Below are 27,383 nucleotides of genomic sequence, written 5' to 3'. Positions count from 1 at the left end.
CCAGAACAGCCTTCTTCCCTGTGTCTTTAATATCCATCTCCTGTCAAGGAGGCAGAAGAGGAAAGGCTGATGGAAGTGTAGATATGAAAGTTCTCTCCTCAGGCTCAAAGATGGAGGTTTTGGAGTCACGGCTTTTGTTCTTCCTGCTCCTATGTTGAAAGCCAAGAATAGAGACCTTTTTACTTACCCCTCCCTTTCATATGGCAGAAAGATATTAAATGTGAAGCATTTTCTTGCCTGTCAGATGTTTCTAGCGTAGAGACAAGTATGTAAAAGGCATGATTTTGTCCTTCCTTTCCTGTGTTTAGCTAATGACTTCATTGCACACACCCTCCTGCCTACAGCACAGGCAGGGAATAATGTTTCTGGTCAGTAAATCCCTGTTATCATGCAGAGGTTGAGCCAGTTTAATGAAATCAATGCAAAACCAGCGTGCATGTGCAAACTCTTACTTTTCAAGACTGGCATATTTTGGTTTGGTTAATGAATTAGTAGGTTTAGAAGACTTTAAACAATAATAAATTACTCTTAAATTCAAAGCATCAGTTGCACAATGGATTCAGATGTATTCCTTGGTTAGAACAGTGCAATTCTCCATGCGGAGAATACATGTAGAAATGTGCGCACAGACTGCTTATGTTTGGTAGCAGGAAAATGTTTGTGATTCAACAACTGGCTTGATGTCCCTAAACTAAATTTAGAAACATATTTTTCTAAGAAAAAAATAAAAAATATAATAAGCTGTGGGAGCAGGAGCTGAGTGCATTGCCTGGGAGCAGCACCAGCTGCTAAAGAGGCTAGGCACAGGGCAAGGCAGCCAAGCAGGCTGTGGCCAGCAGCCCAGGCATTGTGCCAGAAGAATCCTCCCCTGAAATGAGAATATTTGGCGAACAGATTTGTACTGCAGCGCACAAATTTCATGCTTATTACTCATGGTATTTCATATTAAGCTTCAGTTTTACTGTCTCCATTAATGAAGCAAATCAGAAAGTGCATCCTCCAAAGGCCAGTCAAAGTTCATTTCTTTGTTTCTTCCAACGGCTTATGCTACTCTAGTTTGGCAATTGTGGAATCAAAAGGCCATACCCCAAAGCATCACTTCTTATCTACTGAATCTTTTAAAATACAGAACTCTCAGAGTACTGAAGTTAAAGAATGTGCACCAAGTTCTGTCAAAAATTTAGAGCAGGTCTTCTTCAGTAGCAAAACATTTTCTTTCTACTAAATAGTTTGAGACAGGGTGGGGAGGTCGGGTTTTTTTTAAAATACCTTTTATTTTGAAGAGTTTTTTTTTTTAAGCTGTAAAAGTCAAGTTGTACCTGAGGCAGTGTTCAAAACCAGACATCCTGCATTTAATTCATAGAAAGAATTTTGGTTTTCACAAACATGCAGTTCAAGTTTTAACACAGATTTGAAATAAAATAATTAGCAATCAAATGTATCAAACACAGGGTAAAATATCTTTAAAATATCTGAACCTACTGTTAAAAACAGTCATTAAGTGCATGCAGAAAAAGTAATTGCTCACTCTCTAACAGACAGAAAACTGGTTTTTTTTGAAAGACAGCTGTCTATAACTCCCACTAGAATTTACCTGTGGAAGAGACACCATACTCTAAATATGGCAATAAGCTGGAATCTTCAGTGTGCTTGTTTTTTTCCTTTTCAAAGCAGAACACAGACATTTTTAATTAGTTGAAACTGAGGAAGTTAATTCAGCATTGACTGCAAATGCTTCATGTCTAGGCTGTCATCTTCTGTTTCTAAATGAGAAGAATTTCATTTAGAATCTAATATAAAGTGCTTTGGTCCATTCCCCCTGCCACACACTCCAATATATGTAATATTAAAAGAAAGTGTGGGGCAGAAGAGAAATAGGAAGGAGAAACACTCAAAAGTCCAAATCACACCCCATAGTTTTCCAATAAAGCCTTTTTCACTAGTTGCATCTCCATACCCCAGAGCTAGCAGGTGTATGGAAAGCTGTTTTGTGTCAAGAAAATATGCTGTCAGTGGTGGGAGTGATACCAGTTGTAATGCAGTAGACGAAGAGACCTATAGTGGGAGGTTTAATTATGTTGACCGTGATGATATTGTAGTAATAAATCTGCAAAGCTGGCACAAGCATTGCTCCAGTCCTCCCACACACTTTCCCCTGCATGCTCCCGAAACATTTGATTCACGAGTTTAAAAATTTTCTCTGTTGGTGCTCTGGTGCCACAGTCCTCCTGCACTGAATGGAGTAATGCTGATCTATCCCAGCTGAAAGTGCTGCCCATCATAGTCACTAAAAAATGGCATGTTGGCAAGGGGGAACAGAAACGTCTCTCCCTATCGGAGTGCCTCACTGAGGTAATTTGTTGAGGACAGTACACATAAGTATGAAAAATGAAGAGAAAAATGCTTGATTGTGATCGTAAAAGTGGAGCTGCCTGAGGCATAGCAAGGCTTGTTCTGAATGAGAGGAATACACCACGAAGGAGGAATTTCTCTCACTTTGCATCCTTCTGGTTCAGCAGTAAGTACTGCTATGCCTTTGTCATCACACATCAGTTTCAGTAATACATTGATTCATTCAGCACCATTACCTGCAGGCAAAACTGCTCTTGGGATGGGAAAAGATGACATTGTTTTCTTGTGGTTTATGTTTTTTTCTGTTTGGAAGAAAGGTCAGATATTCAGACTCCGCCATTTGTACTGCCTGTCAATGAGGAAGCAGCAAAAATGATCAGGAGCCGTGTTCTTCTGCAAGGTGCTGGCCTCTGCAAAGAAATTGGCTTTGAAAGGACTGGAGCGGATATGCAGCAACATAAGAATAAACATGACATAACCCGTACGTTGTTTGCACTGAAGTTTTACCTTTATTTTCTTCAGACTTTCAGCTAATCTAATTTCAGCAGGGGCATCCTAGGCCTTGGAGTTCATTATGCAGTGCTTCACGTTTGGGATCAGGCATGTATCAAATGAGCTCTCTTAGGAGCAGGCTTAGCAAGCCTGCTCCCATGGTGCTGTGCCTTGAACTGTCTTAGGCTGAGAGATCTATGGACGTGGCACAGGGAAGGAAAGGATCCTTCCGTATTCTCTCTGGTCCCATCCTCTGTGGCAGGCTGAAGGGGTCGGTGATGCAGTCTCCCAAGGGAAACTGGCTTTCCTTTGAAGGAAGATGTTGACTGAGAGTGGGTGGGGAGGTGCAAACAGAGGTGGGGGGGGGGATTGTCAAGGTTGACTACTGAAACAAGGCCTGAATCAGTAACTTATGATAAGGCCCAAGGCAAGGGCCACTCTGTGCTGTTCTTTAGGTCAGAGCGAAAATCTGCCTTTGTTTTCTGCCTATCCTGAGAGGAAGAAATTCTGTATGAGGCCTGGGCCCTAACAAATCTCTTCTCTCTGCTGGTGCAACAGGGAGGAGAAAAAGTTCCTCCTGCCCCCTCTCCTCTGGTGTTCCTCTGCAAAGCAGAAAACAGTGGCCCTGAAGACTCTTCTGCTCTTTGCATGGCACCTTTGTCCCTTTTTCTGAATTTGTACCACTTTCTCTGTGGGAAATGTCACATGTATTTTGTGAAATATGCCATGAGCACATAGGAGTTTTGCCAGAACTCAAAGGCATTGGCACAATTCATGTCATCAAACCAGGTCCAGTTCTGCCTGTTACATGCCTGTAGCTGTTTGTCATCTGGTGCTGGCCATCGCTGGACACGTTATTTAAAATTGCACTGAGGAAGTCATTGCTGTGCATACACTGCAGTGCACTATGCAGTCTTGCACTATGCACCTGTCTTATACGTTGAGACAACTTTCAATTAATAGTGTTGAAACCATTAGCTAACTAAATTTTTTCATACATTAAAATTCTCTAGAGAAATAAAGAGCATTACCATGTCCAATATAACTTATGAAATAGCTTATGAAGGGTGATAACTGCAACCTAAGTCAAGAACAGCAGGAGCTATGGAGAAATTTAACTTGCAGGACGCTTTCTGTCATTAGTCCACCTCAAATGTGGTTGCTACATTGAGTTACGCTTTTTAACATTCCTTTGTCCCTGATGGAAAAAAGCACACCAGGGAAAGCGCATTCAAAAATCAACTATCTAGAACTTCACTAAAGAACAGTAAGTTTATCTCAAGCACCACAGAAAAAGATAAGTGCTATCCTTTTCCATTTGGACAGAGAGACATGGTTCTTTAGAAGAACGCAGTTTCACTTTCGCCAGTGACATTGCATCACAGTTATCTAAACTGTAGGAATAGCTCATCCATGTGTCCATGCTCAGCCAGCACCACTAATGACCTCTGAAAGCTCACGTTGCTCTTCCGCTATCACAGTGGATAATGAACTGGCCAAAGCTGACAGGCTATGAAAAATGATCTCTCTGCTTTGCTATTGCTCCAGCAAAAGTGATTCTCCAACAACTCCTTGCAACAGCCATATGAGTACCTCTTCCAAAAAAGTTTTCTGTTCTGCAGGTGAAGTGGCAGTAGTGAAAAAACAAGACTCCAACACTGCAATGTGAAAACACTAACCTTTTAAGATTAACATACCCATTCCAGTGTATAAATAATGTGTCATTCTATCAGTAATGCAGAAGACTGAGGTTCATTTTTCTTTCTTCTACACAATAGCACCTTTTTATTTCCATGTCGGTCTCATGCTTTCATTTCTTGTTGAACACTGGCTCATGTCATTTTTGATGTCTGGTGACAGCACTGACGCTGGCAGTTCATTTCAGTGTTAATAACCTGAAAGCAAAAGGAACCTACTGCCCTTCTGATCTGAAACTGAATCATGGTGCTTTCTTTTCTTGGCTCTATACCCTGTGTCAGGAGGACAGTTTAGAGGTCCTCAAACTTTTGGCAGCTAACTTTTAACATTTTGATAGACACTCTTCAAGTTCCCACATCACCATTGGCATTACAGGGAATTTAGATGCCTAGCTGGACTCTGTATTACACCTGATTTAGCTCAATTAGACTATATCAATATTTCCTCTCCATCTGAAAAATTATATTTATCATTTTTTAATCAAAAATATGAAGATCATTTTGATACTGGACTTCACAGCAAAATCATCATTAGTACCTAGAATTCTGGCAGTAACATGGTCAATACAGTTGCATCTGCATGCTAGGAGCACTTTTTCATATAAGGTTATATTTATGCCAGAAAATTCTGTGCTGAGACTGATGTGCTCTCCATGTAATGATGAGGTGATAGACAGAAGCAAGGAGAGTGGGATAAGGGGTATGCACTACTGGGTCACAGGCAAGGGAAAGGCAGTAATCTCTGGGTGTTTAAGAAGGGGACACCTTCCAGACCTTGCAATGGGAACCAAGAATCCCATGGCTCATCTTCCTTTAAATCTTCCTTTAAATGCCCTGCTCTGTGCAGATGATGATGGCCGCTTACCCTGGCAGCTGCTTCTCTGAGCAGGAGCCAGAAAACTCTGAGACTGATGTCTCTCCATGTAACAATGAGATGATAGACTCACAGCTAAAGCATGAATGTTGAGTTTAGCTGGAATACCCAGCTCTGAGCTACAAATTGAGTAGTATGTCACACAAGAACAGGCTTTCTTATTTTTTTTACATACTTGATTTAAGTAAGTAAAAGTGAAGAGAATAATGCAGAGAGAGCGGCAGAGAAAAACATGGTCTAGATCTGATAACAGAGGGTGGGAAATAGAAAGCTGTGCAGTCTCCCAGATGTTTCTTATGAGAGGAGAAATAGTGTGTGTGCCTGAGGACAGCAATTATGGCCCTCTTGATTTCACTGCTAAATCCATCCCTGAATTATCAAAACACTTCCCAATCTAAAAAATACCTGGCATGAGTTCTGTGATATTATTTGAACTTGACCTCATATTTTATTTTAGCCAGCTTGCTCAAATTTACTCTTAGTACTTCTGGGGAAAACCTCAGGGGTCTTTCTGCTGGTTGTGCATAGACCTCATCCATAATTCTAGTGCCTTACCCTCTGATGAAGACCTGGAATGCTGTTTATGAAGAACAACTAAACTTAAAGGGGAAGGAATCTGTCCAGAGGTGCAATTATTTTTTAAATCTATCTTTCCTGATGATTTTTGGACAACAGGTTATGGCACTGTCAATGGATCCATCATTTTAAACAATACTGTGAGTAGCTTGAGAGGTGGAGAAATATCCAAGCATACATATATATAAATATAGATATCTATCTTGGAAAATTATCAGAGAATAACTTTGTCCCTCAGATAAAGTATATCTGAGGTATGTTTTAAGTATTTTCCTAAACGGACTATAAAAATTCTAGCAATTCAATTTTCAGGTTTCAACTATGGGTCTGGTGCGATAAGTTGAAATCTCAGGTAGATACTAATTTTGCATTAATAATCCCTCAATACAGGGACTGGGAATTTTGTAGAACTTTATTCAAAGTAGTTTTGAGGTATGAAAGCACGATGCAGCATGGCAAACAGGTGACATGAATTAATTTTTCTGTGCACAAATTCATCAGGGAACCTGTAGCAAGTGCTTGTTTTTTCTCACTGTGAGTACTGAAACTCTGCTGACTTCAACTGAAAATCTGGCTTTTACTCATTGTGCTGTCAGAGAAATAAGGCTTTCTGGGGAAGGTAGTGTCTTTTATTAGATCAGCTTTTGGGCATAGAAGTTCTTCTCCTGGTCTAAGAAAATGTGTTACCTTTTTCTACAAACCTTACCTTGCCTCCATGCTTAGATCGCAGCTGTAAGAGCACCTCCTAAATATTGAAAGATGTTGTCCTTTTAAAGGACTTTAAATAATCAGTACTTTAAATATGAAAGTCAGCCAATGAAAAGGACTACTGTGAAGCTTCATTTGGATTTCAAACTCAGTGAATTATGTAGGTCTATTTAATTTTGTTCAGGCCTCCCTCGTCTTGAACAGGTTTTATTTAGTGAGTAGTAATCCCAGCACAAACCTTAGCAACTGGAGAGGGGAGAAAGAATGTGCAATGGAAACCAAAACTAAAGCGAAGACTCACATCCATCATTTGCAGAAATACCATTTCCGCCATTGCTAAGCACTCTGAGTCAACAGCCTTACTGCAGCGTTAAAGGAAAATTTAGCCTACTGTGATGTGCCAAAGTAATGTTTAGCTGTCTAGGCTTCCAGGATATTGGTCATAAAATTAAAAGCTGGGTCAAACACTAGAGAATTAATTTAATGTAATTAAAGCTAATAAAAGATCCAGTGTTCTGTCAGAACAATGTGTGCTATCCAAGCAGTTGGTAGTATCATCACTTATTAAGATTACCTGACACTTCCCATTATAATACTAGGTATGCAATTTGGTGATAACTTCATGACCTTCAGCCCCCAGGGATTACATTTTCTGTTCTCTCTGTCTTCCGTCTGTTGAACTCTTTCAGAGAAAACTTCAGCCATTTTCAAGAATGAGGAAAATTTTATCCTGTAAGGGTCATTTGATCCCTAAATGTATTTACCATTCCTTAAAAAAAAAAAAAAAAAGCCTCTGTGTTTGGTCTTGACAGTATAGTGGTGTCATTTATGCCAAGGATGTGACAATGGATGCACATGCTTACACAGTTAAAATATTTTACTTGCTAAATTCCCAGTTTATTTGAATTTCAGTGGGTGTGACTAGGAATCTGATCTCGGTGCAGAAAGGAGGGGAAGAGTGTTGGGGCTGTGAACCATGGCAGGAGCAGAGATAACAAGGGATGAAGGGAAAGGGAGATTATTAGATGGGGTTGGATGAGGAAGTGAGTAGCTGAGGCTGGTGATGTGAAGGAAACCAATCAGGTGAATTAAAGAGCTAGTGGTGAAAGAGGATCGGATATTAATAGCAAAAAATAATGTGGGTTGAAAACAAGAGCTGCCCTGGCTAATTGTAGAATCTGGCTTTGCTCCCCGTGGGACAGCATTTTGGGGATTGGGAGACTGACAGGAGTCTGAGGAGGAAGAAGAAACCTCAGATGGGACCATCAGTGGCTGTGACACTGATCAAAGACAAGTTAGGAAACGAAAGGGCTCGAGTTGCTGAAGCCGCTCAGGTATCACGCATCGAGAGACTTGTCTGGAGAGGAGAGATGAGGATTTGCTAGGCAAGAAGATTGAAACTGAGATGGAGGGTAGAAGATGAAACTGGAGAAGCAAGAAGGATGGAATGAGGAGTCAGGGATTTTGAAGAGACAGCATGAAATAAGTTTGAAGAGACAGAGCACAAGGTATACATGATCAGGTCATGGGCGGGGAAATGGCAGTGATCTCTCCAGGTGTCTAAGAAGGGGCCACCTTCTGGGCCCTGCAATGGGAGCCAGGAATCCTTTGGCTCATCCTCCTTTAAACACTTTGCTCCGTGCAGATGATGATGGCTGCTTACCCCGGCAGCTGCTTCTCTGCGCAAGAGCTGAGACAGGCAGAGAGCTCCCAGCCCCACAGCCCCTTGCAGACTCAGCAGGGTGTCCCGTGATGGAACTTCTGAGTTTCTTCCCATTATTTTAAAGCGAAGTTACACGAAGAAAAGCCCGTTATGTTATGGTTGCAGAACTCAAGCGCTTTACATATTAGGTAATGCTAGCTTAAGGTTGCCTTCGTTGCCAGAATCTCACCATCTGAAAAGCAGTGATAAAAGTCCTATCTAACAGGAGTATTGTGAGGATTAATTGGGTATGCTTTGAAAAGTGCTACATGGTTTTATCATGTGTTTCTATTTATTTTACTTTTGGTTCAAAAATCATAGAAATTAATTGGTGGGTTCCAAATCGGAAAAGTATGTGAAACTTTATCTCCTTTCTTCTAAAGCCATACTACAAGCTATTGAGGCTAAAAAAAAATTTTAAGCACATGAAAGCATGGGGTTTTTTTTTCATGTGAATGATTTTTTTTTCCTATGCTGAAAAAATGGAAGACCATATGCAAATATTGGGTCCCTGGCTTGCCTATTTGTTTGAAGACTAATCTGCATTTGAGTTTTCCTAACCTCAAAGTGGTATTCTAAGAGAAGTGTTTATTAACAAGAACAACAAGCAATCCACATTTTTCAGCTTAACATATTAGAAAAGAAAGTATCAAGAAACATGAGGCAAAAATGTGTTTGCCTTTTTGTCTCTTTTCTAATTGAATGGGAAAAAATCACCTTGCCAAAGAGGCAGTTAAAAGCTGTCATTCTCAGAGTTGTTCATTTGTTGGTGTGGTAGACACTGCATTTCATGAAAGCAGTAGTTAAATGAGTGTCACCATCTTTGCCATTTTTGGAACTTTACCATTTATATTCTTATTGCAGAAGTTTTGTTAGCTTTATGGTCAGCTAGCATTGTCCATGTGGGTTGGTCTGCATACACACTCCCTTTTGGGATTTACATTTACATGTTAGCAATGCCTGTTGCTAACAGTGGAACCAAAGCAACAGCACTGCTGTCTCTTAATGGAAATACACAGAATTTCCGACACTTGTGTATATACGGGATCAAAACTCAATATAGCACAGATTTGCCAGGGCTTTTTATTTTAACAGTCTCTTGCTTTTTTTATTATTTTGGTGGTGGTGAAGCAGATGGGGAACAGAAAGGAGCAATGGCATTGTTAGAGTTGCTTCCACAAAGGACAGACTTTTCGAAAATAAATGTGTATGCTGGGCCTCCACTGGCACAGGGAACAGGAGGCTGGGACACTCCTGGTGAGCCTCGTTCTTTGTACCACAGTCGTGGCATTCTGCACTAGCATCTGTGTTGCTGTGGATGGTATTTCCTTTTAAACTATTCATTAGCTGCTCAGAATATCAGTCAGAGGAGAGCAGGGTTTCTTCAATATACAGGTTATACAACAGCTCATGAAATCTTTTCTTAGTATGTACTGTCCTTAGAGGGTTACTTAATTGCTTCCATGACTAAAAATAAAACAAATTGCATCTATCTGCTCTTTTAAGGAAAAAATTGTGTTCTCCTAGTACAGACCTGGACATAAAACTGAGACATAGATGTCTCTGATATTTACCAAGTTGAGGATCATGGTATGTACTTCATGCTTCCACTTTTTCAAGTGAACAGATAACTTTGTATTTTAGCATGCTTTTGTACCTAAAAGGTATTTTTGCATTTCTGTGATTTCCGTCGTTTTCCAGATGATATGCTCAAGACTTAAATTACTTATCCTCCAAAATAAATTCAGAAGAGAAATATTGTTAGATGGATGACTTATTTTCATTGCCACATACAAAATGAAGATGGTATAAGTCAAATTCTAGATGGACAAATGTTATATCTGCATCTTGTTCATACTTCTTATTAAAGGTAAACTATAAACAGTTTAAAAATGGTTAGTTAATACTTCACAGGTTTTATAAATCTGTTATGAATTACAACAGTGTGTATTCCAGGTAGTTAGGTCAAACACATTAATAAATGGTTGGTTAATTGTTACTGATTATTATGATTATTTTTTAAAAATAATATTTTAAATAAATTATTAAGCCTTTCCAGTGTAAATATAATATATGGGGAAACAACAAGTGCTGAATGACTAACACAGAGTATTAAAAAAATCTCAGTCTGGAACAACACTATGATTGTTTAATTTCTAGATTAGTTTAAAAGCAAAGGCAATTAAGATGAAAAGAAAGAAGAGAATGAATCTGTGCAGAATAAATCTCGCGTATGCAAAAGTGAATATGATAGTCATGTTCTTTCTCCCCAAGAAAAAGAGAGCCTGGCTTCTTTATCCTTGGTGTGGCTGCAAGGAAAGAGGACACAGTTTTGCCTTTTGAAGTACAAACCGTTTCTGAAAAATGCTTAAATCCCGGGGGATGTATGAGAGGGAACACCTAACCCCCTGGGACCAGGCTAATGGTTCATAATCCTAGCAGTAGGGCTGACACCTGAGCCTGCTCAGAAAATGCTTGCCAAAAATCCTGCCCTACTTCTGCATTTAGTCATCCTGAAGCACTGAGCTGAGCACTTAGATGAGGCCTAGATTTCAGGTCTGAAATGTATGGCAACTTATTCATCATTTAGGTACAGGTGACTGGTCTGCTCTTTAAAAATATACGTAATATTTAGAGGAAGCCACCTTTTGTGTAGCGGCCGAGAGATTAGAGCTGATCCGCAGAACCAGGAGTCCTGGGCTCCGCATCGCCTCAGCACCCCTCACCCCTCCGAGGAGTGCCTTCCCCGCCGGGGCGCCTGGGCTCCACCTCGAGCCCCAGCCCCGGGGCAGGCCGCGGTGTGGCACGGGGCTCCGGTCAGTTCAATATGAAGATCCCCCTTCTGCAGTGCGGCCCCAGCCTTGGATTCCGACCTCAGAGCAGCTTGTGAGCTTCGTGTTAGGCAGCAGCTGGAAGGGAGCAGGGCTGGAAGCCTCCCAGGGCAGCACTTCTCCGAAAGGGAACTGAGTCATGCTCCCTTTTTGTTTGCTATCTCTGTAGCCCTATGAATTGTGCATTTCTCTCCACACAGTAGCACCGCTTCAGTGATGACTCCCACCGCAGTTTTGCTTTGAGCCTGGTTGCTAGGAGATGGCAGCTCGGAGTTCAGGTCCCCTTCTCACCGCAGCTAGCAAAGACCTTGCATCCCAAATTTGGCGCCTCTTCAGCGTGTATTGCAACAAGGAGCCAGAACTCGAGCCTCCCACTTCTTGGCCATGTGCTCTAATGCGTGGGCTGGTACGCACCAAGGGCCCTGGCTGTGCCCTCCGGCCAGGCTCTGCTCGCTGTGCTCTGCTAGAAGCTCAGTGCATCAGCTCTGCAAGAAACTCACTGTGAGGTTTTCAGTGCATTGACTAGAGGGGGCTCTGGACCACGTGTAAATTCAGGGTCGTGCAAATTTGTGGGTTCCAGACAGTCAGGATAAGGAAACAGGCCCTGAGATACTCTGCTCAGCTGTAGGAGTTAGTCCCCTTTGCACTGCACCCCTTGAACACAGTCCAGTCCTTGATAAATTTGCAGAAGAGCCCTCACTGATCTTCGCGAGAATAAAATGAGGCTCTGAGTGAGTCTATGGCAGGAAGTATCATCTGGTTTTAGACATAAGGATACAGAACATCTCAGCCTTGAGAGTGTTAAAGATTTGGACAGTGAGTTAAGCTTTGTTGCCAAGAAAGAAATTTACTGTATAGCTTATGAATATTTTCTCAGAGAAAAGAATACATTCTCTCTTATAAGAGACAGCAATGACCTTTGGAGATAAAAGGTAAATGATATTAAAGTTGAATTCCTGGCAAAAATACATTGCAGTTTTGGCCCTTTGTTTAAGTCTATAATTACTTAAGAAAATGCATAAGAGACCGGTTTGGCCAACTCTCTTAAAAATGCAAAGCTGTGCCTCAGCTCATATTAGTGCCCAAGAGGCCCCATTCTGATTGTTTATGGAATTAATTATCTGATGGCTCAGTGTTCTGTATTAAATATTAAAATTTCTGTTAATAATATATATACCATCTCCTGAGTCATGTCAGTTGTGCCCAAGTCTCTTTCACCAATAAATATCTACAAGACAGAGATATCTTCATCTCTGAAAAATTGGTAGTGTCTTATTTGAGAGGTGGAACTGACAACTGCTCCTAATGCAAAGAGGAAAGCTGCTTCAGAACCCTTTTTTGCTTCGACACAGAGACTGGACACTATTTGAACTATTTGATCCCTCTGTGCTGGTATATACATTCTTATTTTTAAGTAAACACTGTAAAAAAGGTTTGAGATATTTTATAACATTCTTGATAAGGTTGGTATATTTAGCAACCACAAAAGGGTTGTGCAGAAGAGAGAGACATAAAATGGACAAAATCTTACACAAAGGAGAGATAATTTTAACAGATCATTTTTCAGTTAGTTACTCTAAAAAGGTCTGCAAACATTCTCATCTCTGTTTTTTTAAATACTGATCTTCCATAGATCCATTTTATTTGAAATTACTGAAATATATTTTCATCACGTAAGAATATAAAGTCAAGCCTGTAAAAACAAGTCTGCAGGTTAAAAGAAACAGAGAAAAAGTTCAAATACACTTGCAGACTAAATCAGAAATTCTGGTGCTCACGTCCCTGTGGTGGGCTGAGCAGTCACACACTGATAGTTTTCCTTGTTCCCAACTACTAAAACACATTAAATCTTCTCTTAATGCTTTTTTTGTTTCACCTGTGTCATTACTAAAGTTGCCACAGGGGCATTCTGTGATCATGAGTGGAGGTGAGGTGCTCTAAGCAGTAGCTATGGTAAGTGCAGATGGGAAAAAATATGCTTTCACCTGAAACGTGATCTCATTTAGGGGAAAATTGGAGGGCATTGTGCTAAATGCTGTTAAATATTATGCAAGCATCTAAAAGGTAAACAGGGAGCATTGAAGGGAACTTATGGTGTACAGTTGCTGCTTATACAGAGAGGACAAATGCTTTCAAGTCACGTTTGTAGACGCATCCTTGCCACTTGGCCCTTTGTGGATGGACACTCACTCAGCCCTCTGCAAACACAGGAAATGCTGTTTTATTCCATTCCTCTATTCCTTCTGTCATTTCTGAGGCTGATACATCAAAAGAAGTAGTTGGTGCATTCTGTATTCATTTATCGAGAAAGATATGATTCTCTGGCTTGGAAGAGTCACTCAGAAAGTAATGGCTTTTTTTCTATCCTTTCCCACGTATTTCTGGACAGAGTTGCATTTTGCAGGAGACTGAGCTCTTTAGGGTGAGAGGATGCATCTTCTCCTTTGAGAAACAGCATGGTTGGCTTGTGGAGCACAAATAAATGAATATTCTCATATTTGTAGGAAACCTGTATTCTTGCTTATTTCCATTGTTTCTTTTCAGCTGATATTTGGTTAATCAGAAACACATCTGTGCTTGTTTAACATGTATTATACTTTTCTGAAAGCAGTAGATATGGAGTCTTAACAATGGAAAAGACCCTCTTGTGCAAGGTAAAATGTAACAATTATTCAAAACCTTTCCTTGTTTTTGCAGGACGAGGCAGCTCCAGCTGACAAGCAGTACAAACAGGAGCCAGCCCAGGTCACTTACTCAACATCAGCTGTTTCCAGCACACAGGAGGTGTTGTACATCAATGGCAACGGGACCTACAGTTACCATAGTTACAGAGGGCTCGGAGGTGGGCTGCTAAATCTCAACGATGCTTCTAGCAGTGGTGAGTTTCCTTACAAAATGTGCCTGTGTGTATATGTGCTCATGTGTACATTTCCCCCTGCTGTACAGAAAGCTAGTCCAAGGGGTTCAACATCCATAGGCTATTATCAGATAATGAGCAAGAACAAAATCCCGCAAACAGCTACTGCTGAGCAAAATACTTGCTTACTGCATGTTAGTCTCCTTTCAGTTGCCAGGGACTAATTCACAATAGGGCGAGACTGAACCTGAAGTCTCTAACAAAGCTGCGTAAAAAAGTGCCAGGTTAGATCTTCAGTCGATTTGCATGACTTTATGAGGACCTACACTGTCATTATTGTCCTCTCCTGTACTGATCACGAAATGAGGCCATTAGTATTTTTGTGGCTGGAGTTTGAAAACACTGAACTCCATATTTCGTAACACAAATGAATTGACCTAGATTCCGCACATGGTCTCTCTAGCTACTTTAATTTACTGCAGATAAGGATCTGGCATACCAAGTGTTAAATGAGAAATCAGCATATCCATCTATATTCTAAACTTAAAATGATGCAGGTAATTATGTGTCACCATGAGGCTGTATGCCCCTCTGAAAAAAACAGTGGTGTCATTTATTTAAACAACATTCTTTTCTTCTTACATTAGCAAGCTTTTGTAACAAACAGATATAAGCGTATTGTATTATTTGTTTGAAATAGTCCCCCGTATTGATTTCATACAAATTCAGAGCAAAGGAAAAGGTTTGCCCATTCTGATAACGAGGGTATTGTCTGTCTGTCTGAGAAAAGTGATTACTCTGGAAGCCTGAGGGTCTCTGGCCTCCAAGAACGGTATTTAAAAAATGTCTGAGAGGATGGAGAAATCCCTGGGTTTTTGTCCTGCCTGATCCCTCTGTGGCTGAGTGGAGAGTGCTGCTTCAAGTACATGGGCTGACTTAGGCAAGATGGTAATTGTTCAGCTATAGCCTCTATATTTGACATGCTAAGCAATTTTCAAAATGCTACCAGTGCTGCAGCCTGCAAGGAGTTACTGGTATGTGGTGTCCTGGTGACCTTAGGTCATGTCTGCTCCCTCAGCCCCCACCCCCAAAATCCTCAAAGGTCTGTGAATCATTTGCATTAAGTTTTCAAAGGGCCTTAAAAAGATAATATTTTAGTTGTCAAAAGTCTTTGACTTGAAGAGAGTGAATAATGATTACAATTGTTTCCATATGCATGAAAAACACATCTGAGGTACTGAATATGATCTCTGATCAAATATTTTCATAAGAGTAAGACATGCCGTGGAAAACTGGTTTCTTGGGAAAATGCACAAGAACTTTAAAATTGTCTTTTACATTGTGGCCAGAGAAGATCCGAGCCAGTTCCCACTAAAAACAGTTGGCATTTGCTCTTTCACCCAACTAAGAGTAGGATTAAACTCCCCATGTGTTATTTGTCAGCAGAAGCCATCAGAATTGCCCTGGTTTACATAATCTTAAACTGTGAGGAATCACAACTGTTTTGTGTACTTGTTCTTCCCTGCAAACCTCTTGTAATAGGATACATTTCCATAACTCCCATTTTTCAGTGAATTGTGGGATTTAGGCAAAAACATTCTATGTCACCTCAGCATGCAATTTTAAAAAATGAGGTACAAATTCAACATCATAAATTAGCATTACTTTCTGATTAGAAGCAACATTTTCTGTGTACCTTTAACGTAGAGGACTCCAGTGTTTTTCACAATTAAAACTTAAGATGGGTTTTGCAGGACAAACAGTTGATATTCAGGAACTGCCAGATGCTGCACAGCTAAGGCAGCCGGGGAACTGTACAGTGCACTGCATTTCCCTCTGTAGCATTGCTGGTGTGAAGGGACCAGTGGATGTTTACGGTTTGCATACTGACATATGCTCAAACATTTCTTCTTCCTTGCCTTTCCCTACTTGCACTGGAAAATTTTGTCTGTATGTCCTCTTACTTTGGAATATTAGTAAACCATTATACCTCTGCCAGATGGTTGTGCATAGTTGGAGTGTTGCGCAATGGTGTCTGTCTTCTCCACAGGGATCCTACAGGATCCAAAGCACATAAGCTCCATGAACCAAAAGTCTGTGTGCCAGCACTTGGAAACCAGTTGTTGATGCTAACAATCTAGCTGGCTGCTGATTTGTGACCCACTTGCCATTTCAGGAAGATCATTAGGAAAGTTGTGGAAAGGCAACTCCATCAATTTCTCAGTTTCATTGACACAAAAGCAATCAGTAGCCAACCTAATTATCTCTGGGCTATTGAGAGTAAAGTGCTCTGGCCCCATTAGCTGGTTTCCCTACAGGAGAAATGGGAGGACTTGAAGGCCAGTTCTTTGGGATCTGTCAATCCTCTCTGATATGTCCATGGATATTTGCTTTTTCATTTGTGGACTAAGAGGAGCGGGTGGAGTTGCAGTTGAGGGGGTAACCATTGCCCTCCACAGACCTCATAGGACAGTTGTTTGCAGTCGTTATTCTGTTTAAAGGACTCTCATTCCAAACATACGTAAGGCTGTTATGATGGTTAATGAGTTCCCTCTCTGGAGAACAGGATATTTGCTTGTGAATTGTTTTCAGGACCTAAGAAGTCATTTAAGAATGCATTTCCTTTTCAATTTAGTAAACCATCAAATGTTCTTGTCACGTTTACAAATGTTCTTCTAACGTAAAAATAAATATACACCTCAGTCAGGATGTGTGTATAAGCAAATACAGTCTGGTTTTGTGTATCTGCTATAACAGAAAAAAGAAGTTGCAAAACTAGCTAAAACTCACTGCTTGAATACCTATTTCTGGACCTTGTCCCACAGTAATATGACTATGTCCAATTAGCTCTCCTCTCTAATAGTCCAGCTGATGTGTGTATTTTGTATGCTGTGACTCATTTAATTTGGTTATTTCCTCCCCTATAAAGTTGGTCCCTACTCAGATCCCATCTTACAGACTTAGCTATCTGCTTGCCCAACTGTTTGGTGACTCTGGCTCAGGGACCTCTCTGTGCCTGCTGTTGCAGTGCTTCCCCCCTCAGCCTGTCCTTCCACAGAACCATAATTAGCTTCTTACACAACTGTATGGGGCAAGCCTTCATGCAACTGCTCAATATGAGAAAGCAGAATGCAACAGCTTGTAGAGTGACCCCTCTTTTATTGTGGGCAGGAAAAAAGCACAGCAGGAAAAGGCTTGGGCTTACAGCACCAAGGTCTCTTTTTTTTTTCCCCTGCTTTTAAACCCTTTAGGCCAAGGCAGCTTGGCTGGAAAGCTTCACCCCATCACCAAGCAATCTGTGGGTTGACAGAGCCTCTGTCAGCCTATACATGAGCTAGGGAGAAGCCTTTGGGCACGTCGTCCTTGATTCTTGTAGATGCTAAAGGAGAGCTTCTCTTTGAGAAGGGTGGACTTCCACGGCTCTCTTTTTAAGACTAATGCAGGTCCTGCTACAGAACTGAGTAGAGAATCTCCAAGGTGGGATAGCCCAGTGGGTGTGAAAAAAATTTCCTGCCAGCTCCTAACCAGCCACAAAGGCTTCATCTGGCCCCACTCCATCACACCTGGACTGAGCTTGGAGGGACGCCCAGCTTGAGGGCAGGAGGGTGAGGACAGGAGACAGGCTGCTCTGTTGGGAGCAAAATCTCTTGCTGCCACCAGAAGCTGTTGAAGTCCCTGCATGCTGCCTGAGCCTCTCCTGACAGCGTGGGATCACCCCTTCTCCCCACGTGTTTCTGTCCAATGGGTCACTGTCCGCCCTCTCCCCATGATTGTCAGCTGTCAGCACTCTCTGAAGCCAGGGCGGGCTTATCAGAGCCTTGCTCCCCACAGCCACTCTGTTTCCTGAAGTCCATTTTCCCTAAGAGGTGTGGAAAGCGTTTCTTCTGCCATTGATGGGTTTCCTGGAGGTGATTTGGGACTGTTTCTTCTGCATCATTGCCTGGTTTTCTAGGCAGAAATGTCAGTTGTTTCCCTTTGTGTGTGTAAAAAGAGAGGGTGTTTCAGACTCAAAGGCAGCCTGGCTGTGCAGGACATGCCCTCCTGTCATGGTAAAACAAAGCATCTGTTGTGTCTCCGTTTCTCTACACAGATCTGCAGCCTACCTCCACCACAGCCTCAACTCAGCACTGCATCCCAGGCACCACAAACGTCCAGTCCCCTTCCAGCTCAGGTGAGTCTTCCTGCTGAATCTGAATATGTTCACACCACAAGCAACTCCTGACCCCTGGCAGGCTTCTCTTTCAGCCTCCTCTCCCGCGGGCGGGCCCGCAGACCATGACCAATGGCCCCATGCTCCAGCTGGTAGCTGTCAGACTCCTACCACACCGCTCACCTCTCCATGCTGCTCCCTTCCAGAGGCCCAGAAGGGCTGCGCTCTCCCAGCCATTCCCCACTTTAGCCTGGCCTCTTACCCAGGTGCAAATCAGCCTTCCTGGTCCTTCTGCCTCCTGGTCCTTCAGGCGGTGCAGCCCTGCTGAAGACGATGGGGTAGATGGAGGAAGGTCCTGGAACTGATGCTGCTGAGCCCCAGCGATCAGCATGGCCGTGCTGCTCTGGGGCAGGGAGAGGAGAGCTGAGCACTCTTGTCCACTTTTGTATGTGACAGTAGGGGGGGTGCCTCATTTCTGCACCCTCAGATTTGGTGAAGTTATAACCTTCTGTAAAATCTTGGCATTTGCATGAGCAGTAGTGGCTTCTTGGCAATAAACTAGGAAAAAAAAACAGTCCAGCTGAGAATATCCAGTATGTAGCTAATTCGTAAAGTGCTGACTGGGTTACCCACAGCATTGCTGGCCATGTTGTAGGGGTTGAATGGGATTTTTGCTGTGGTTGCTCTCTCCAGCTCTTCTTTATACCTCTACTCTTGCACAGTCTTCTGTGTTCTCAGTGCTATCCTGATGACATCAAAGTGAGAGAGAGAGGAAAGACAAAACAGCTTGTCTCTAACATAGCTGGAGCCTGGAGCATGAAAAGACACAGAACAAGAGTGTTAGAGCTAGGAACCTGGGAGAGTGTGTTTAGTCCCATTTAAAAAAGGCAAAATGTGGGGTTGGGAGAAGTTAAATGGTTTGACCTATGTTGTGGCAAAGGTGGGAATTTCTCACTGGGAAATGCTGGCTGAATTTGATATTAAGATCATGCCCACATTCCTCTTCCACCTTCCTCCTCCTCTTCAAGTTATCGGATACATGCCATATGCAAATATTATTCTGCTCCAACCATAGGAATGGAGATGGAATGTCTGTGATATATTGGGCAGTATCCTACTTTTCTACCTTTGCACAAAGCTCAGGAGACAGCCATTAAGGCAAGACAGGTGTATGCCACATAACTAATCTCATACGGTGGATAGGAAACATTACTGGAGGACCTCACATAATGATTTCATCACAAACCAGTGTGTTTGATGATTGTTGAAAATGCATGATATTCAGCGGCTATAGGCATTTCTGTGTTTTCGCACTTCTTTCCTCAGGCAACACAGCAGTTTATTCTGCTGTCTAAACTAGCTGAAGGTATGTTTTCCAGAGGAAAAGGTGTAGAAGGGAGAAAGAAGCTTAAAAGGTCCAATTCATTAGTCCCTGTTTTCTTCATCTGAGATCTGGCACTTGAAACAATAGTTTTAGGCACATCTGTTTGAAGGCGGGAGGAAAAGAAACATTGACATACATAATATCACAATGAAACATTATTGCAATAATAAATACATCTGATTTGGAAAAAGTAGCACACTGTTATAGTTGTTTCTATTTAGTTTTATTGGAGTATATGAGAAGCTAGTATATACTCACTCCTAAAGCTACTCATGGAGAAAAAAGGTGAGAGGAGAATAGGTGCAATAGAAGAGATACACAAGAGAGATTTCAAAGCATGGGCAAATGTATTTTTCTGCAAGTGCCACTGTTTTTTACATTTTCACTGATGGAAAGGGTTGCTTAACTATTAAGGAAAATGTAGAAGCATAGATGCTTAAGCACATATAGGTTTTTAAAATAATTTTTGTGATTTTAAATTATTATCTGCAATAATGATAACCATTTTGAGGGTCACTGACACATTTATTATTCTTTCAATAGTTGTTAATTATAAGATTGGTAGCTACCCAGTGACAGCATACAATTCTTAAGGGATTTTTGCCGAGACAGTTGATAGTGTGTAAGCAATCAGTAACAGCACATCTACATCTGACCCATATTTTGGAATTTGATATAAATCATGTTGCTAATGAGTAGTGCATGAGGCAATAACTAGTTCCATTTAAGTCTGGCAATTTACAGAAAAGCCATTTGTCCCACAGTGTATTTAATGACAGATATTCCTAGCAGCTAATTTGATAAATGATTGTCTAGCACATGAAGAGCGGGTTTTCAGAGTTCTCATATTCAGCTTGATGTGGTTCCAACAAGAACATTTTCACCTCACAGGGGAAATTAGGTCTATGTAACTGGACTGAGGTGGTAAATCGAAAATATTCCTGTGTTAAAGTGTCAATCAGGTGGCCTCGGCAAGAAGCAGAGGAACAATACTTCAGTGTTCTGAAAGAGTGTAAAAGAAAGGATCTGTCTCAGCAATTTGTTTAACCCAATGCTTAAGAGAATGTTGTGCTGTTATAAAAACATGGGAGGTGACAGTTGTGAGTTACAATAGTATGCACTAGGAGAAATAAATAAATAAAAATAAGTATCCTGTCTTCATATCTGTGATATATGCTTAATCTTTGCTTGCACACACAGACATTGTGGAACCTGATAATGTTTGCAATCAAGATTTTTAATTGTCCTGAAGTACTCCAGGATAGGAAGCAGTATGCTAAAATGTGCAGTATCACCTTGGAGGAAGCAGACACTGCAAAATTCGTTACAAAAATATTCAGATTTCCCTCTGTATAAGGATACACTTCCTTGTTCCTGTGAAGGCTGGCAGCTTAATAAATAATGTTAAGTACACTAAAGAAATAGTTCTATTTAAAGTAAGGATAGTTATTAAAAGAAATGGTGGTGAAGCTGTTCAGCTTTCTCCTGATTTAGTCATCTGTAGTGATGGCTTCTGGAGATAGAGGTTCACAAAGTGTCTACCTTAACCAGCTATTTTAAGCCTTCAGAATATCTGTGTTTTATTTGCCTGTTTAAAGAAATGTGCTGGATATTTATGAGTAAGATTTAAGTTCCCATGTTTCAATAGCTGATTTGCATAAAATTACACAGGAAAAATGTACACTATAAGGTGCCTTTATTCCTTATTTTCTGAATGACCAGGTATGACTGATGAAGCTACAGATAAGTTACAGCATTTTTACCATATAGCAGCCTGAACAACCTTTAAGAATCAGTAATACTGCCAGTGAGTGTCTATCATAGCTATTAAAAGCTGTGACCATCATAGCTATTAAAAGCTGAGACCAATATAATACATCCTAGGGCTAGTCTCTGGGTGAGGTGTTCTCCCAGATATAAAGCTTGGGCTATCATAGGCAAGCTTTGGAGGTGAGGTGTAGGGGGTCACATAACATAATTAAAAGGAGAACCAAAATCCTTATCCCCACATCAAGCATGGCTTGTTCTCTTTCTGTTCAGCTATCTGCCAGCACATGCAGCTTCCCTTCCTGAAAAGGCACGGGTGTACTCACTGTCCTGAAACCACAGCCATGAACGCTTTTCTGTGTGTGTGGATTTCTTTGCTTTTTTGCTCAGGGGGCTTTTCTTTGAGGGGAAAGAGGACAGCACTGTGACTTGTTAAGTACAAGGCAGGAGTTGGAGGGTGAAGTAAAATCCTGTTTTCTTAGTATATAGCAATAAAAGAAAAATCAAGGAGTTTGAAGTAGCTGGGGTAAGTTAAAATCAGAGATTTCTTATTTCCTTTGTATACAAGAACTTTGTATACATCAGAAGTCTCCCAGACCAAGAGGAGTTCTGGGTCCTGATGATTCTCTGTGTATGCAGACTGCAGATTTGCACTTGCACAAAACTTTATTTCCGGTACCTTCAGGGATTCAAGCATATGTATTCTGAAGAGTTAAAAAATTTTCCTTATGATAGTTATCCGGACATCTAGGAATACAGGGCCAGATCTTCAGTTTGTGTAAATCACTGTGACCCTATAGACTTGTGAGGAGTTACACAGATTTATGCATGCTGGACATCTGGTCTTCTCCTAGTTTTCCTTTCAGAGCAGTGCTTTTACTTTGTGTCATCATTTTTTTGTAAGGAAAACCTCAGAGATGTAAGCAAGCACATTTCTATGTATTTTCTACTTATGAGTGAAGTAAACTTAATATCCTATTCAATCACTTAAAAATCTGGCTTGCCAATGAGAAAAGCCCTTCAGTTTAGTTTCAGAAAAAGACGTGCTCTGCTGCAGCAACTCTGTTCTGCTGTATATTGTGTGTGTGTTTTTGGCTGTGACATGAATGAGAGACAAGGAAAGAACATAAAAGTTAAAGTAGTTTCATATGGAGCACAATGCCCTCAATATGTCAGTGGTAGCTTTTTCACTACTGCCTCAATAAATATAGAAGTCTTTAATGGCTTCTTACAACCATTCAGTCCAGCTGGCTTTATGATTTGTATACCCTTCTTCTCTGTGCTGGGTTAAGATTTACTTAGAAATATTCTCTGAGCTTCTTCACACTGTGGTCGTTTCCCTGCAGCGTGCGGTCACACAGAAACAAATGCACCAAGCTAATTGTCCTTTTATTTATCCTTTGTACACTGGAAGTCATTTAAAAGTCAGTTCATTTATGCTGGTGTAAAACTGGATAATACAGTTGTAAAGCTAAGTGCTGTTCAGGCTAGTCGCGTAGTAGGAAATAAGATCTAATAGAACCCTTTCTGTTTGAGTATTTTCTTTTCATAGTCCCAGCTCTGCTTTCATTCACTCAAGGGGAGATTTTCATTAACTTCAGTGAGTGTGAGAACATGGCAATCTCCACATTCTTTGTGGTCTCAGCCGTATCTCTGCATAGACATAAAAGAAAGAAAAATAAGTAAGGTTCATGACCAGATCTTCAGCTTCTGGAAATCAGTACATCTCTTTCCATTAGTGCTTAAGATAGAGAGTCTGGTTTTGAATCTTGTGATTCTGGTGGGATTATTTAGGAGAACCTCTAGGATATGAATCAGTGTGTTCTGTATTCTACAGTTGAATACGCTAAATTTTAAAATTATTCCAGTCTTCTTAGGAAACAAAGTCCATCCAGTGAGCCAATGCTGAGAAATCCTTGGCATTGACATACATTGTCCAGATGAAATTGAACAGTGACATTTTTCTCATAGGAAAGCAAGATACATAGCTTTGGATAACTTGAGCCCAGTTTCCAGGAGAGTATTAAGATTAAGATCAAGCTAGTCTGATCTTCTGCCTGCCAGAAGTATAGATTTGCTACACTGTCAAAATGAATGAGCAGTACTTTTCCAGATGTAATTGCCATCTGTATCCTTCCATGTTTAAAAAAGTCCTCAGTCCAATTCTACCTGTCGAAATTTACAGTCCAGGAAGAAAACATGTATTGTGTTAAGTGCAAAAGGCAAACATCTCATCAAAGCACCATACATCTTAGCTGATTAATAACTATGGTCAAACGACCAGGGAAATTCCACACAAAGCCAAGCTCCATGGTGGCAGATGGTTTTGCCGATCGGGGTAACCTGCAGACTGCCCTCAGGAGTGCTGTCTTCTGCATGCAATGTGCATGGTCTTGAGAATATTCTTTGAGGAAAAGTGCTAAGCATACTGGTATAAGCTGCCAGTGCAACATGGTGATTGCTGCAGGTTCTCTTGTCAGTGTTCAGGCCTTACAAGATCCTTGCAATGTATTGCCAGCTGTATGCAGCCCTGCCAGATGATACTGTACTCCTCACTGTAACAGCTAGATTGTCACCAGCCTAATCTCATTCATGACCAGCTATTTATATAAGTGATCACATGGCATCAGGGCTAGTCAAGTGAATGACCGTTTATCTACGTCTGTAAGGGATTCACAATCTGGCCGCATGCTGATTGAAGCATAAAACGTGAAAAGAGATATCTAGAGAACACAAGTTTGATATTCTGTGATAAAAACTGCAAGTGTGCAGATTGCCATGAAGGCTATGATGGCAGCTGGAGCTGGGGTAGTCACAGGAGATGAACCTTCTGCCTGCTCACCAGCATCAGATTCCAGGGCAGTGTTGGGGTGCAAGTGGCTTACACTGTTGGCATACCCCCCAGAGGGTAGTTTTCTGCTGGCGGTGGACTTGCCCCTCGTGTTACGTAAGTAGAACTTAAAAGGTATCTGTCATATAAATATAAATCGCTGTGGTTCCTGTCAAGGCAACTGGTAACTAAAGAGTTATTGCTTGTTTCTGCTGCTTCTCACTGGCACTCAGCTGAGAGCAGATTTTTGCTGCTCTGCATTTGTAGCTACAAACCTGTGAAATGTCTCTGGCGGTGGATCTGAAGCTTCTTTTCTTTTCCTTTGTTATCTGCAGGTCCAACAGATCTCAGTATGAAGAGGCAGTTAGCAACCAGCTCTGGATCCTCCAGTAGTTCAAGCTCTAGACCCCAGCTGAGTCCAACTGAAATAAATGCAGTGAGGCAGCTTGTGGCAGGGTATCGAGAATCAGCCGCATTTTTATTGCGTTCTGCAGATGAACTGGAAAACCTTATTTTGCAGCAGAACTGAGTCATGTGACCTTCACACTGGCCTGGTCTTATCTCAGAGTTTCCACTAATGACATTTTGATTTCCCAGAGCACACACTTCAGTTACTGCACAGTCTTTTAGGAGAGTTAATTACCATAATGCCACACTGTTCTTGATCCATAAAGTGATGTGTTAAGGTGCTTCAAGTGAACTTCGACCTCTGGTATTTCCGAGGTACTTTACTGTGTCCAGCCTATTGCTTTTGTTTTAGTGTGTCAGCATAAATATCGAAAAAGTGGCTAGAAATTAACTCATTCTAACAAGTGGAGGAAACAGAAGATGCTGTGATGGCTTAAAAAAAAAAGGTTCAAGATCCAAGTGCAATATTAGTGGAATGTGATACTGACTCATTGGACTTAAAGCTGCAGTATATGGCAAAACGTTGCCAAATGTCCTGTTGCTACAGGGCACAATTGCAATTAAAAGGATCTTGTATTTTAAAAAAATGTAATTTTTATAAAAAACAAAACAAAAGATTTTTGTTTTCATTCAAGATTTTTCATTTTTACTTTGGTAAACTTTTTCACTGGTCCTGAAAATGTTTTGAGGAGCTATTTTAAGTCCCCCCTTCCTCTCTTGAACCCCTGACTGTGCCCTTCTCCCCAACTTCATATTCTTTCTACAACAAGTAACTCTTGATGCTGGATAATTCTTCCCCCGTGTACTGTAAATTGTCATCTGTGGAATACCTTCCAAAGGAAGCATGCATTTCCTGCATTCATGCCATTCTCAACTCCATTCTGTAATATATTGCAGCTTTATTAGCAATTAATAAAGAGTTGAGGGTTTTTTAAAAAAGACATATCATTGAGAAAAAAAAAGATAAATTGATTTCTTACAGTGAGCTCATCTAACTCCATGATCACTGCTGCTGTCCTATACAAGTCCCTCTAGTTGTGATTGGACGTAGATGATGAATGTTAAGAGGTTGCAAGTGACAATCTGAAAATTTGCACTCTTGTGTGTATTTATTTTTTTTTCCTTAATTTAAACAAAATTCTTACCAAGGACTGTCATTGACACTTCTGGTATGATTTGTATAATTCCCAGGCCTAGCTAAAACCTGTACAAAACTGTAAATGGATGCAGCTGCAACTATAATAAAACTCTTCTCTCCCCTTCCCCACTCTTCCCAACCCCTCTATTTCTTATTTTATAATATTGATTACACATTAATGGTGTTTTCTTTGTGCACTACAGCAGGCTTATTTTTAAGTATATAGAAAAAAGTACTTTAGTTTATGCTTACTGTACTATCTGTTCTGTTGTTTAGCTTTTGTTGAATAACAAGTTTCTTGTGCATTCCTAAATTTGCCTTATTTCATGTACAAAATTTTATGTAATTCTGTTTTTGACAATGAGTTTAAGGCATCAGTGATATTTTATATCTACTTGTTACATATAGTTTTCCAAGTAATGACTGTGATTGTGACCAAGTAATGTGCACTTTTTCTTGTAACTGTGGACATTGCTATGCTTTTTTTTCTCTAGTGTTTCTAGAATTACTGTTGCTTACAGTTATGTAAAAGAAAAAGAACTTTTGTGATACTGTTGGTGAATATTAATGTGAAAAAGCCTATGAAATATGAGTATTTTGGAGGTACATAGATACACAAACATCTCTAAGTTGTGGACTGATGTTCACATATTTAAATGAGAATTCAAAACCTGAGGGCTGGAATCATTTCCTCTGTTTTGTTTGGGTAAATAAACAGATTTCTGTGTTTAAATACATGATTGTGAAACATTATAACATTTAAACTGACACAGCATTTAAAGCTATACATATCATTGTCTTTAGACAGGAAAAAGGGCCTTCCAGTCCAATTCATGCAGACACCCAAAGCTCATTTCTCAAAATTATTGAGTAAATCCAGTAGACTGATCTAGCTGGAGCTTTGTGTTAATGAAGAAATTCCTCAGTAAGAGCAGAAGCGGGTGGCCCATAAATCATGAGATCTGAGTCACTAGCATTTTATCATTTTAAGTTGGCTGGAGGCAACACCATTTTACCACTCTACATTTATTCTTAAAAATCTATTGGATGTCTTTTTAAAGGCACCTATTCTTGGATATGAGAATATTGTTGCAAATTCTTACTAGTTGTTACCCATCACTTGAGAGGTGCATTTGCTCCGAACATCTCCTCACCATGCTTGTGAAAACCTATAGCTTGTCTCTACCATAGATGTGCGGTTGCCTCAGCTTTTGTCTCACCAGGCATTCAAAAGCCTGTTAGGAGCCAAGTGCCTGTTTCCTCCCTTCCACTTTCAAGTATCTACAGCTTCTTCTGTCTGTTGCATGCCAGGAGGGGATGAAGCAGGTACCTTGTGCCAGGTCACTATCTTGGCCTCATCTGAAGAAAAGTTCAGGCATACATCTTCCACAAAGAAGAAGAATGGCAACTATGCCTATGTTTCGAAGTTTCCTTAGACCTGTTGTGCAGGGCAGTGTGCCTCAAACTGCCAACTAAGCAGCAACCAGCAGTTTTTCTAAGAGGCTGTTTTCCAGCCAGGAATGCTTTGCAGCTGGGCAGCCTCACTGCTTTTCGGCTGTCTTGCTAAATCCAGGTAAGGACAAGAGGCTAGAGGATGAGGAATTAAGAGATTTACTT

The 27,383-nt window shown here is 40.8% G+C and overlaps 1 protein-coding gene across 5 annotated transcripts in view; it reads left to right on the top strand.

Moving 5' to 3' along the window:
- The window catches only part of NOL4 (nucleolar protein 4), a 195,030-nt gene extending 170,281 nt beyond the window's left edge, over positions 1-24,749 (top strand). For 4 of the 5 annotated variants that reach the window (XM_075023231.1, XM_075023230.1, XM_075023228.1 and 1 more), the window contains 2 exons: positions 13,930-14,110; positions 24,556-24,749. In XM_075023231.1, the coding sequence (XP_074879332.1) occupies positions 13,930-14,110; positions 24,556-24,749 (375 nt within the window). Of the gene's footprint in view, positions 1-13,929; positions 14,111-18,179; positions 18,261-24,555 lie in introns of all 5 variants that reach the window. The other variant, XM_075023227.1, reaches the window with a different exon arrangement.
- The last annotated feature ends 2,634 nt before the right edge of the window (positions 24,750-27,383 follow it).

This window comes from Buteo buteo, chromosome 3 (genome assembly GCF_964188355.1).
Source record: "Buteo buteo chromosome 3, bButBut1.hap1.1, whole genome shotgun sequence".
Taxonomy (NCBI): domain Eukaryota; kingdom Metazoa; phylum Chordata; class Aves; order Accipitriformes; family Accipitridae; genus Buteo; species Buteo buteo.
The sequence above is the reverse complement of the archived record's forward strand: the minus strand, read 5'-3'. Positions and strand labels throughout refer to the sequence as shown.